We start from the raw sequence: 14,531 nt of genomic DNA, 5'->3' as shown, positions 1-14,531 counted from the left end.
GACCTTATGTTGTTTAGACGCTTTAACAAACAGGGCTGGACCTTGACAAAATATTAAATTACGCACATATAGAAGGTAGGATGTGTGTTTATCAAGTCTAAGGTGACTATGAGCCACGCTCTTGTACATTTCTGTGTTTGGTGGTGGTGTCCATCTTGCGCGAGACTGAGATAAATGCCAAGCCTGGCTGAGAGACTTAAAAGATGGCCACAGTGGCATCGTAAACCCAGCTCGTCTCCAAAGGACCCAAGGCCTATTGATTTTTTTCCCCTCAGGCACGATAAGGGCCAACCTCCTCAGATAAACAAGGCCACTGTGGCCTCTGAAAGACCCCTCAGCTGTCTGGGCCGGACAGTCCCACCCACCCACACATACACACAAGAAGCAAGCATGCACGCACTCACGCACGCACACACACACACACACACAATGAGGAACATTGGAAGAACAAAACGTCAGCAATAAACTGGACAAAGCTGTTTTAGACAAAAACACTCATATCGACCACCAGGGGTTCAGAACGGCAGCTTTAAAAGTCCAAAGAAGGTCGACTGGAGGAGGCTTGTTTGTGAAACCCAATTCTACCGCTTGTCTTTCCCTGTGTCCTCTGAACTGATACTGAACTGTGTCTTTATGAAGTGTAAATTACTGTAACATTGTTATGTTTTCACTTCAAACAGTCCTTGCTGATTTTCTTTCATATAAAATATTTGGACAGTGACATGTTTTTTCTTGTGTTGGTTCTGTACTCCACTAGTACTCTGAGTCTGAAACGATTGCAATGGTAAAGATAATCATTGTTACACTTTTAAAGAAAAAAAAAATCACTGGTACCAGCTTTTCGAATGTGATATCTTTTGGTGTCTTCGTAGTTGTCTATAATAGTAAACTGAATATCTTTTTCTTGACTGCTGGTTGGACAAAACAAGCATAGCACATGATGACAGCATGATGAAAATAATCATCAGTTGCAGTTCTAAATGAAACACTGACTTATGAGGATGAAGAACAGGCTTTTGTCTTGTGCTGTTTGAAAGTTGGGCCGAATAGGTATAAAACCTGCTGTGAAACTTAAAACCCTTACAGCTAAAAGTCCGCTCTTTCACCTCAGTCATTGTTTAAATTTAAACCCCATGTGTTTGAGTACAGTGCCAAAACAATAGAAAATGTGTCACTGTCCAAATACTGCACTGTGTTTCTATTCTGAGCCGTGAACAAGAGCCACAATGTGTAAGCTACCACCCACTCTAGCATGTGAGAGTAATTTTGAAAATAAGTCACGATATATAATTTTTCTAGGGGTGGAATCATGTACTTTGTTACTATTGAATATTACATGTTTGAAAACCCTGTAAGAACAGCAAAAATAAAAACATTACACTAGAGATGAAATGACTAGGTGATTAATCAATCAGTCAATTGAGAGAAAAGTCTAAATAACCAACTTCTTAAGTAATCCATTAATGATTTAAGATGTTTGTATGAAGTAACAAAAAAAAAACAAAAAAAAAACCCAAACGTGTTCTAGTGTCAGCTTCTCAGCAGTGAGAATGTGCTGCTTTTCTTTGTGTTGCGTAATAGTAAAATTGTTGGGACTGTTGGTTGGAAAAATAAAACAAGCAACTGAAAATGTCACCTTGGGCTTTAGGAAACTGTAACTGGCATTTTGCTGATATGGACAAAACAACCCATAGATTAACTACAAAAAAAGGAAAATAACTGATAAGGTTTCAACCCTACATTACCCCAACACATATCAGAGAGGAGTGTTTGATTACTGATGCTGTCATTCAGAAGCAGTGGAATGCCAATCAATATCTAAGATTCTGTACCTGCATGTCCAGTGCTAATGTGGTTCTTCATGTCATTCTCTTCCATGCAGACGTAGTCACAGACGCTGCAGCAGAGCGAGAACATCCACTGCTCCTTGTCCACATGGAGCGACATGTGGCTGACAAACTGGGCATTCAGCTCCGTCTGGAAACCACACACATGGCAGCTGGACAGAGAACAGAGATGAAAAGGGAAGGAAGATGGTGAGAATGAGAGGGGGGACAGTCAGCTTTAGTGTTATGTTTGCATTAATTGTTAAAATGGTACAGAGTGGATCCATTTCTTTTAATTTGATAAGGATTATTGAAAATAATGGAGTTCTACAGTTCACAAATGGTGAGATTGAACTCTTTAGATCATTAGAGACATAAAAATATTAAAGCAAGAACACATTTTTGGAAAATGGACTTATTTTATAATAGACTTTCTTAGAGATGAGAAGATCAATACCACTCTTCACATAGTCACTACACTCAACCAAGAAGTAGTTCAGTAGTTTCAACAAAAAATTTTAGACTGAAGACGTGCCGGTGTCCAGATTGTTTTCTTTTTTTTTTTTTACCTTTCCACTGAGCCAGGCTTACTGTTTTTCCCACTTTCAATTGTTATACTAAACTAGGCTAACCATCTCCTAACCTGTAGCTTCAAACTTAGAAAATACATTATGAGTGTGATATTGATTTTCTCATCCACCTCTAGGAAAGAGCACAAATAAGCTAATTTCCCAAAATGTACATCTTTTACTTTATGGCTAAGTAACTGACTGACAAAACTAGAGAAAATAGAAAACAGACTAACAAAACTGAGCAGGTATGGGATAATCAAATCAAGAAATATATCAGGATTTAATTGGACATTAAGCAACAGATACAGATTAATCAAAAGTGATGTGATCAGACTCAGTCCTGATCTCTGAAACAGAGGTTTGTGTGGTGTTTTGGTCTGTCATTACTACCTGTAGTAGTATGGGCAGTTCTTGCGCTCAGCAGAGTCGGCTGTAACAGCACTGACGATCTGCTCAGTGTCCGTGTTGACCAGCTTGACAGAGTGGATGGTCAGGTGCTGATTGAGGTTAGCCCTGCACTTGGCTGCGTAAGGACACAGGTGACACTTGTACTTCCTCTCCTCTGCAACACAATAGACAGACACAAGACCCCGGGTTACTGTAAACATTACCTCAGATGATATTTCATTAAGTTGCTCTCAGCCACTGAGCCTTTAAAGCAAGCTTAAACCTAATTACTTAACGCCTAGCCCTGGCTCACCTTCGCCTGACCCCAGCTGTAACTCTGATCCTGGGAAGAGGAAGAAATCAACTTTTCTGGGTACCATCTGGATGTCACAAGATGGTGATAATTTGAGACATGTAGGAGCATAATTTCATCTTATTTTTGAGCTATAAAAAAATCAAATAAAAAAACAAAACAAATGCAGAAACACAATCTTTCCTTGCCTTTTTCATTTCCAAACAAATCAACATTGCAACACATCTTCTCCCTCTAGCTCCCCCTCAAACACACACACATCATTTGCCCCAAGGACATGGAGCCAGGCAACCTTTATGTCGCCGGGGAAACCAAAAAGACCATCACACTGACATATGCCCCTGCTTCTGCTCTCTGTGGTGTGGCCAAGCTGTTCACAGCCAACACTCTCAGATGGTGTGTGTGTGTCGTGTAGTGTGTGCACGCAAAATGTGAGAGCATGTCCAATTGTGTGGGGGCATTTTAGACACGAGTCTCCATTTGTGCACTTAGTGGTTTGGTCTGCTATCCCAAGTAGGTTGCATTAATTTCTAATCCATCATTAATTTGCTTTAAATAAAATTGTATTCATTAATGTTTTTCCTAATACGGATTGAGGGAGGGATTATGGAAGACAGTGATGGGGCAGAATGGATCAATTGGGAGCAAAGAAGGAGTAAGTTTAAAAACACAGTGTAATCGAGGCATTGGAGAGTGTACAGCTTCATCCTGACGAAGTCTCCCATGTCTGTGAGTGCGAGAGAAAGTGAAAGAGGGAACCAATCGTAGCTGCATCAGAATTACTAGTGTGTGTGTGTGTGTGTGTTTGTAGATACTCCGTGAGGCATCCCTCTAGCTGGGTAATTAGACAGGCAGTTTTCCCAGTGAGACTAATCATGGTAGTAATCTCTTTAAAGGAAGGGTAATCTAGTCTAGTCAACCTTATTTACTTACAGTGGGAAGCACAAACACAAGCCCGCGTGAACAAACACAACAGCAAACATCTATACATTAATAAAGAAATGCAAATGTACAAGCCAGTGTGCGGTAGTGGTGTGCACATACGCTAACGATTTTTTGTACGTGTGTTTATTTACCTGTGTGTAGAGACAGATGTCTAGAAAGTGTCTGCTGTCTACCAAACACCTTGCCACAGACTGGACAGGGGAAGAGCTGTTCATTTAGTCTCCACTGGGCAATCCCGTTTCCTGGCTCCCCATCATCCTTTTCTGAGTCTGGAACACACACAAACACACACATACACACGCACACACACGCACAGCAGAAAACCATACTCATCATTCACTGCTGACACAGTCATCTACAAAACCATCTGCAGGTGGACCAAAGGCTGTGAAGTCAAGCTGCTATAAATCAAACAAAGTAACTTAAGTTCAATATGTATTGATGTTGTAAACGTAACTACCAAACCATATCACACTGCTGTGGTATGTGCTCATGTAGTGTTTGACATGTTCTCAGAATTACTGTGTCAATTTAGTTTTATCAGTTGTTTGGGCATCTTAAACACTATGCTACACTCTATAATGAGATTTATCACCAGTAAAATAATTTGAATGACACACTTTCTTGAGAAGATTAATAACACTCTAATATCTGTTCAGCACAAAGACTAAAAACAAGGGGACACAGACCAAAAACCAGCCTTTTTAACAGACTTATCTGTCGCTAATCAATGCTGTAGTATTGTGTTCACTTGTAGCACTACATTAAGTCATGGCAGGCCACCATCGTTGTGTTTAAACTGAACAGTACAAGTTTATCTTTGAAAAATTACTGTCCTGACATATATGATCCAGAAAAGTCTCATTTCCTTCAGTTTTAGAGAAATAACAACAAAAAAAAGACAGATGCACTGTGCGATAATTTACTAACCCAGAAGACTGAAACGAGTCTGTACTACTTGACAGATGCTTCTTGTTTCCCTGCAGGTGGGATGCAATAGAAATGTAGTCTTAATGTCAACAACAAGCACCAGTCCTTTGCTCTAAAGCCTGCAGTATACCACTGTAACTCTTCTTATTGTACATCACCTCCTTTCCTTCACCGCCCCATAGTTGAAGAAGTAAAAAGACTGTGAGTGAGAGTATCTTCAGATGCTTTGATTGACTCTGAAGAATTGAAGTTGCTGCTTTAAATTAAAGCTCACCATATGAATAGAGCATGGAGTAATTCACAAGGAAGAAAATATGTAGTACTTTTCCCATTGTGCTATACAACTTGTTCAAATGGAGGCAGGGTTTTTATTTATTGTCGACATTGTTGAGAGAACACGCTACACAGAACACGCTCTACGCTGACCTTGGCCAAAACTTTTGTATACGCAAGGCATTAAGTCACTCTGAGTTTTATTTTCAATCTCCATAAAGGCTGGAAAAACTCTGCTGTTGTTCTGATTCTTTACAGTTTGACAGTTCTGACTTTACAAAAGAGACAAAATGAGAAAAAATAATCTTTAAGCAACACAATCTACAGTCTTCACCAACAACAAATTGTGGTAGCTTCTTGCAGTCATATTTTATCATTGACAGGGCTTTTTTTTTTCTTAAGTTGTCCTAAAAAAAAGTCTAGCCGACTGATGAAGTGATTTGTGGGGGGCTGAATACCACATTGAGTAAAAGCATAGAATGATTTCTGGTATTTGGGGACATGTTTTATGGCAAACATTAAAGAACAGATGCACTGGCTCTGGAAGGTGGTGTGACAGGACATTTTACCGTTTTTGCACTGACTCACAAACCCTGGAGCATCTTTTTCTGTATCTGCTTCACGTATTTAATCTCATCTTTGCCCTCTACATGCAAACCTGTAAATTTATGTTGTGTATCTTTAATTGCTTTTATTTGTGCCACACCATCCCTCACAGATATTTTTGGAACTTTTAACGCAAAAAAACAACATTCAGGACATTCAGTTTGATTAAAGCACAAAATACAATTATTTATGAATTTAAATGATTCTTGTTGTCACAGAATAGTGGCTGCTATATAATAAAAGAAATAGAAAACCTTTTATTTATGCCAGGAAAGAGGGACACAGAATAAGGACAACCTATAAGTATATTACTTATTTTGTAATTTAGGTATGTACCACAAGATTAGAAAAAAAAGTTCTATAATTAATATTTTTAAGTACTCAACTTTGAGAAGATGCACCAAATTCAGACTGCATTTGAATTAGAAAGGATTACATAGTACTTTCAGATTGTTCTTTATAAGAAATTTAGTTTCCAAGACACAAGTCTCAAGACACAAGTTTCCAAGACACAAGTTTCCAAGGACCACAGAACTCTTAAATAAGCAGAGCCAGCTGCTGTAGATTTTTGTTTCTGTAGAGTTTTAACTGGGGCTGAGTTGATTAGTTGATTAATCAAATGACAGAAAAATGAACTGCTAACTTTTCTGATGTTTTATGCACATGGCGACTAAACGATTAATCCAGAAAAATATGCTGGTGACAAATGAACTGTCATGTGAGTCCTGTCTGCGGCAGGTCAGTGACTCACCCTCACTCACCCTATAATAAGGGTGAGTGAGGGCACGTGTGTGTTGGTAAAGGCATGCAAGTTGGCCAGAGCAAAGCAGCACTTGCCTGTAAACTAAGTAATCAGCAAAGGCAGTGTGTATGTTTATGGCCCCACACAGGTGGCAAAGGTGTCACAACACGAGACATGTTAACAAACTTGAGTTACTGCGACCTCAGTCGACCTGCAGGTCATGAACTTCCAGAATCTCCTGCATTATCTGGAATCTGCCTCCCACAGTGACGATGGACCCGATATCTGACTATGACCGGTGAGTCACACTGTTTTTTTTTCCAAACTTGTTGTCAGTGCCTGGCTTATTCTGAGAATCTAAGACCTTCTTATGAGGCTTGTAGGTAAAGCTTAGCACATTAAAGCATTAACTTGTCCTGACTAACATAAGTGAGACTAAGGGATGGCCTGGTCAGACAAGGTGACAAGAAGCTGGACGGCAAGGATTCGAGGCCATGACCCTGCAAACACACTGATGATTAATCCAATTAGGGTGTGGTGTGGGTCTTGAAGTGGTTAATGGTTTAATTGGTGCTATTAAAGCTGGAGATAGAAGGACACAAACAAGATGGCAAACTCCTTAACTCACACTGGTGTCACTCAAGCACTACTCGCTTACTCTTTCTCATTTAAAGGGAAATGCTCACTTTTCAATGTTACCTCAACATAACAGCTGTTGAGTTCATGCTCCATTAGCCATAACAATGAACAGTTAACTGTATTTCAGATACACTGCTGAAGATGGCACCAGAATAGTAATAGACGGTATGTTTCTGTCTGTGAGTGTTAAAAACTACTGTCCCTTCTTGTTTTGTTTTTTTCCCCCTGGCTTTTACTCAGAACAGGACTAAGATTTAAAAGAAAGCAATTTCTCACTTGTTACTCAAATTATTTTATACCTAGTAAATCATAAGTACTGACATGTGAACTCCAAAATAAATTTAACTAAACCTCTTGCCTACCAACATTTGGAACATGGAGATTTGGATGCACTGATCCACATTTTTTCACTTCCGATCCGATACCTGAATTTGGATATCTGCTGATACAATACTATTCCGATACCAGAGCTCTGTTTTAATATTATATTACCATTATTGTTAATTTTACATGATGCTGTAATAAATCTTCTCCACAGGCAAGTATGATATGTCCTAATGTATGCATGTATGTCCCAAAAGGCAACTTGAGGTAAGTATAAGATCAGAAAAGAAAGTCAGAAAAACAGGAAATCCAGTTAACAGTCAATATTTATTAAATTTAAGACAAATACCCATAAAGGGTAACCTTCTTTTAGACTACCCCTCTCAAAATAAAATAGAAATAAAAAGGGCTATTTGATCTGATCAGCACAAATTAAGTATACTGGCTCTTGTATCAGCAACAAATCAAGGCTTTTCAAATCTCAAATATCCTGATGCTCACTCACGGTTTATTTTCTTCCTGCTGTACCTAGAAGGGACATAAGTCTGTGAGTAATATATTGTTGGTGTGTGAATTACCTGTGTGACTTTCCTGTTATGTTGTCCCGCTTTGGTTTATCGTTTGTGTGTAAAAGTTAATAGCGCGACCGATGCTAATGCGCTAGCCCGTCAATGGGATTCTCCATATTATGTTAGCATCGAGCTAATCGCTACTTATTACCACCTGTAGGTCGCGACGGAGCATCCGCCCCTCGGTACAACGGCTTAGCAAACATCGCACGTTGCTGTCTTGCTTCGTGGTGTTTCTAGTACAAAATATTTCCACACAGCGGATGTGTTGTGCTGAAAAGTTAGTTAGCCACGGTGTTGCTCAATGCTCGCCTGCTAGCTGCCTGCAAACGATGGAATGGATTTCCTGAACGGCGGCGTGTCTCATTACTCCGCGTCACATTGAGACCCGCCGCCGTTCAGTAAACTCTTTTCACATTTTGCAGCCAGCAGCTGGGTTTCAGTCACGTGATCATGGTGACGCACGTAGGCGGAGCGATTTCACATAGAGGGCAGGAAGTAAGTTACCTGTCAAAGCCAATGGAGGAAATATTAGCAGAGTCCGTATTGTACGGGTTTAGATCCCGTGTCGAGATGGAGATATACACAATTAATCAAACAATATGTTGGACGTGACCCGTACCTCATGAAGATGAGCGAGTTTTCAACGGACGTTAAAGATTTGCCGACAATCGAGGCTGTTGAGATCACCAATTATCTCGTACTTCAGACCTCTTATTATACGAAACAGCAAATGAAAGCCTACAAAAGCCTGGAGGTGAGTGTTTATTCTTATACTGGTTATGTATAGCTAGCAGCTAGCAATAGCGGCTATAATGTCAACAAACACATCTTACAGGGATACAAGGGGGAAGTCCATATTAGACTACCGGCAACTTAATAATTATTACTATGTAAATGAGCATTAAGCAACAACCTAATGATATAAATACAGCCACAAAAACCAAGTTAGCTAGCTAACATACCTTTGACGAAGTGGTCACTGCAGACACGGGCATTAGCAGAATGCTCCTCTCCACCGCAGATGTAGGTTTAAGATCCACCTTTTACAGCGTTGTTCTGTAAGTTTTTTATATTTCTCACCTTTGTGGGTGGCTACTTTTGGTACAGTATAATAGCTTTTTTCTTTTTCTCTATTGGAACGATTTGAGCACCGGTAAACTACACAAAACATAGGCATTTTTCCACACGGTAGATTCTCAGTGTGTCAGTCAGCTAAAGGCTGAAACACTTCCTGCCCTCCATCTGAATTTGGTGCCCTCACGCCGCTGCGTCGTGACGTCACGTGAAACCCACTTGTTAGTAGAGCAGCCGACAGGGAATCACCATAGACTGTATAAGACATGGACGTAGCGTAGTGTTCCTAACATTAGCTGCTCCGGTCCTCTATCTGTATCAGCAGCGACCATAAATCGGCAATTAGGTCATAAGCCAGCGTCAAAATATGCTAATACATGCTATTTAGCGCAAACATCCAGGGAAAATAGTGAGAAATTTACTTAACAAAAAAACTGCTACACACACTCCTTCGACTGTCGGTAAGTACAGTCTACACTACAACAAGCCATATTGTCACAAAAACCAATCCGAACATTGGCAAACAAACATGGACACTGCAGCCCCTGTCAACTGTTGGAGGTAGCCGGAGGCTTCTGGATGTAGCAGCCTAGCCCAGCCGATGCTTTAGCAAAGAGCTAACTGCCAGTGCCTGTCTATGGAGGTGTCACTCAACGTAACCACGCCCTAGGCTGTAAAGTTGGCTATTTTAACAAGGGGGTCAATGGAGAATTGCTCACTTCTGGAGCCAGCCCCCAGCGGCAGCCGTGGAACTGCAGCTTTTTGAACGTGTAAGTGATCCTCACTGCTGAATCACTTGTGGAGTCATTTCAGCTGACAACATTAAAGCACAGACATGGTTCATGGATCGGAAATCTCCGCAGGTTGGATCCGAAATTTCTGATCCGTGAATTATGTTGGTATTGGAACCCGATACCTATACTGGATCGGATCGGCCCCATCCCTACATGGAGGTAAGAAAAAGGGGAGAAAATGACAACAGAGACACACTGAAGAAAAAGAGCAGGTGTGGATACACACATCTGAAGGGGAGAAAAGAGTAAAACAGCACAACAGTAGAGGAGAAAGCAGCAGAGGCTGGATCTGAAGCTTAAACATACAAGGGAAATGGGAGGTGGGCTGGGCGAATTAACTTTCAGGACACTCTTGACACCCAGAAGCCAATCAGATTTTCATTAACTGGCAGAGGGACAGGCAAAGCTGGCACAAGCTAATTAACCTCTGGATCTCTCACTGCCAAAGGAACATGGAGGAAGTTCTAGGAAGGCAGGGAGGAGGGGAGGTGAGGGAGACAGGGGATGCCCTGGGTAGAGGCCCTCAGGTTGGGGAAATGCATGAGAGTCCAGAAAGGCCGGATGGAGCTCTAAATATGAAACGGGCAGAGGAGGTTTACCAGCGGGTGGGATGAGACCATGTAAAGTAGACTACAAAGCTTCTATGCGAGTGAGTGAGAGTATGTGTGTTGCGTGTGTGCAGGGAGGGTCCGTAAATACATGCACATGAGTGTATGTGTATAATGAGCATCTCTGCATAATCAATTATTTCTCTGAGCTACAGTGAGAATGACAGATAAGACTTAGATACTGAACTATGAATGATGCAGCGGCACTGTCTGTTGGCAGTTAATTACTTTCTTGGTTTGCTGAGCTGCAGATGACTTTTGTCTCTTCTTTGGAACAGTAATACAACATAAAACAAATACACTGGGACATCAACTAATTGCTAATTTTGTTATTGATTAATCTGATGATTATTTTCTCATTGAATCATTCACTCTGTTACTCTATTACATGCTTTTTAAATGTGTTTTTATATTGCCTTGTGCTTCTTTTCTTAATGTGTTTTATGTCTTAAGTAAAGCACTTGAATAACATTTTTGTTAAAAGGTCTTACAATAAACTTGCCTTTCCCGTGAAATGTTGGAAAATAGTGAAAAAAATGCTTGATAAAACTGAAAAATAGCTTGTTTTGTCTGACCAACAGTCCAGAACCAAAAGATATTCAATTGTTGTCACATACAGTACTGTGCATGGGTTTTAGGCACTTTAGATGTTTCCGTTCTTATCCATCACACACCACCATCATAAAGATCTTCAGAGACAAGAATAAAAGCAGTCCTGCAACAGATGGTCTGGCCCCCACAGAGCCCTGATCTCAACATCATGAAGTCAGTCTGGGATTACATAAAGAGACAGAAGACACCGAGACAGCCTAAATCCACAGAAGAACGGTGGCAAGTTCTCAAAGATGCTTTGAACAACCTACCTGCCAAGTACCCTGAAAGCGCCGCACAAGTGTACAGAGGAGAACTGGTGCCTTTTTAAAGTCAAAGGGTGGCTGCACCAAATGTTGATTTGATTTAGGCTTTTTCTGTTTACTGCACTTTACAGTATATGAAGTTAATTAATAAATTTAAAAAAACTATTCTTGGCATTATTTCTGGAAGCATCCTCACTGTACTTTTAGTGCCTAAAACATTTACGCAGTACAGTGTGTCAAACAAAAACAGCAAATATTCTTTAAGAAGGTGGAATCAGAAAATGTTTGACACGTTTGCTTGAAAAATGACCTAGACACTTAATCAATTATCAGAATAGTTGCTAATAATTTTTCTGCCGACCAGATCATCGATTTATCAAATAATCGTTGCAGCTGTAAAAGACACAGTATGAGCAAATTTATGCCCACCCATCTTTTTCCTGCCAGCAACTGTGATTAATATGCCCATGTACCTCTGCTACTACTCTGATCATGTTTCCCTACACACTCTCTCTCTATCTGTGTGTGTCTGTTTTACATGTTTCTTACCATGGAATGCTGCCCTGGTAGAGGAGCTGGCCTCTGCGGGGGAAGAGCTCTTGGAGCGCGAGTTAAAGGGTGATTGTCTGAAGCACTCGTCCAGGAATGGACTGAAACACAGACATGTTAAATAATACCAACACTTACATAGCCACTAAATCAAACGGATATTTAAGCTATATTTGAAAAACATAGTTACTGACCATGATTTAAGATTCAATACTTTATTGCCAAACGACTGAGTCATTAGCGATTTGTTGAGGTCAGTGCAATTACAAAACATTCTTACAGTCATAAATAATAAATACACTCACCCACTGACAATAATAAACATATCTATAAAAACCCAATAAAAGAAGTGCAAATTCGGAAGTATTGTAAGGTTAAATTAATAAAATACTAAAATACTCATGAAATTGACAATTAAAAAAAAGATTACGTAAAAATTGAGGAAAAAGAAATTTCACAGCTCACAGCTGCTGACTCACCTGTTTATTCCCACCATGTTACTGTCTTTGTGGTTGTTGGCTTTGCTGACTTTTTCTGCAAAAAAAAACAAAACAAATAAACCTTATGACAGTATCACATGATTGAAGTCACATGATGACAACTCCATGACAACTCAGAAGCTTCTGTTCAACGCTAAAGGACCGTAAGATATGGTTGGGTGCTGCAGAAAAAGCTAGACAGTGGACCTTCAGTTAAGATTTCCTTTGTCAAACTACTATTTCCAAGTTCAAGAATACCTTATATCTGGAAGTGAGCAGCTGCCAATTTAAGTTCACTGTCAGTTGCTGAGTTTCTTAAAACTTCCCTGCATATAGGCCATTGTCTGACACAGATAACAAGATTACATATGTGCCTGGTTGCTGCATCCCTTTAAGTTAAACTCGGCTGGTAAAGCACAGGTTTGCAGTGCCAGCAGGGGTGAACTGGCCATCTGGAGTAGTGGGTGTCTCTCCAGTAGGTCTGCCGACCTGTGGGCCGAAACTTAGCCCAACAACACTTCCATGAAAACATTTTTTTTTTCTAAAATAACAATGTGTGTAGCTGGCCAGACTTGCATTAGACTCCACAGATGGCACACGTGTGTGTTTGTGTATGGTCATGCTCTTGTATGTTAGTGGGGAAACAAAATATTGGAAACACTTTTCAATATTATCGAATGCAATACAACACCACCACTGACTATGGTCTCTAAAACTGCTGTGGAGTTGTATCAAAATATGTGATACAAGGTCAACTAAAAGTGAAGACTATACGCTTGAAAAAGTTAGGATTTATTGTAAGGCTATTTTACTGGGTAGGATTCCATTGTACAGTAGCCAGCGTACAATACTATTTAAAGTTTCTGAATACACAGCAAAAGTTTACTGAATTCTTTTAAAAAATGTGTTTATGTCGTGGCGCTACCTTGGGAGAAATGAATACAAAATGTGTGTCCATGTGTGGTTATTATTAAAGTAACTTCTGCTCTGAGTTTTTCTTGTACATCAGCTGATCACCTGATCGTGACAGGATGGGCAATTTACTGCTGCTTTTACTAACATGTAAAAACACATAAGGTTTTCCTTTTTTCCCAGACATTGCAACATGCTGCTCAGATTAATTACATCGAAGTGAATGTACAGTGTGATTGATCAATCACCTGCTGAGCTGAATCACATGGATCCCGTTGCTTAACAAGCATAATAACATTTCAGAAAATGTAATAATTTCACGTGACATTAGTGGAAGCACTCTTTATTTTGGGTTAGACAGGGTGCCCCTACCAAAAAAATGCTGCAGTAAATCCGGCAAATAAACATTAATATAAAAACATGAATTTAACGAATCAAAAGTGTCAATGACTGCTTGTGTTTTCCAAAAACCCTTGATTCCTTTGAGGTTCCTGCAACTTTACACTATGGGCAGTGTTCACACCAGTCCTTTTGCCACCTACGATCACACCTTTTTTAAGGTCACAACCACACATTAAGCAAAAGGTATTTAATCCATTAACACACAGGGCAAGTGTGGAAATGGAGTTTGCATTGCATGTGCCTGTAATAACACATATGTTAATGGAAAAGGGAGAACCTCAACATCCAGCTCTGTATCACCAGAGATCCCAGATGCTAATCCCATGTTAGCTACCTGAGATCCAATTTGGCTGAACCAGAATATTATTACAAAGCAGCAATTTCTGGTTGCTCACAGAGTGGTCCAGTCTTTAATAAAGATAATTTTGTGGTAAGTAAAGTGAGAACTGTAAAATCAGCCACTACTAGTACTTGGCCAGCTAATGTTAGTACAGACCATTGGATTTCAGTATTCAGCCGTAAAGAGCACTAAACAAAATGACTGAGAATGGAGCGATGTGTGAGTTTCAAGGCGATGTAATGAAGTGAATTTCAAAGCTGCAACCATCTCAGTGTTCAGAGCGACCTTGCTACTGATGTGTCTCTGAGGTCCTACTGCTCTGGGTAATTCATATTGATTGCTCATTGTGTGACAGCAGCCCACTCTGTTCCAGTCCCCCTCACATTC

At 40.1% G+C, this 14,531-nt stretch overlaps 1 protein-coding gene across 2 annotated transcripts in view; it reads right to left on the bottom strand.

Moving 5' to 3' along the window:
• znf827 (zinc finger protein 827) overlaps window positions 1–14,531 on the bottom strand; it is a 67,259-nt gene that overhangs the window by 8,935 nt on the left and 43,793 nt on the right. For both annotated transcript variants that reach the window (XM_041036120.1, XM_041036119.1), the window contains exons 7-11: window positions 12,491–12,545; window positions 12,012–12,112; window positions 4,175–4,312; window positions 2,789–2,960; window positions 1,833–1,999 (exon numbers count right to left, since the gene is read on the bottom strand). In XM_041036120.1, the coding sequence (XP_040892054.1) occupies window positions 1,833–1,999; window positions 2,789–2,960; window positions 4,175–4,312; window positions 12,012–12,112; window positions 12,491–12,545 (633 nt within the window). The remainder of the gene's footprint in view (window positions 1–1,832; window positions 2,000–2,788; window positions 2,961–4,174; window positions 4,313–12,011; window positions 12,113–12,490; window positions 12,546–14,531) is intronic.

Source organism: Toxotes jaculatrix, chromosome 4 (genome assembly GCF_017976425.1).
Source record: "Toxotes jaculatrix isolate fToxJac2 chromosome 4, fToxJac2.pri, whole genome shotgun sequence".
Classification (NCBI taxonomy): domain Eukaryota; kingdom Metazoa; phylum Chordata; class Actinopteri; family Toxotidae; genus Toxotes; species Toxotes jaculatrix.
Note: the sequence above shows the minus strand (reverse complement) of the source record. Positions and strands in the feature narration are given on the sequence as shown.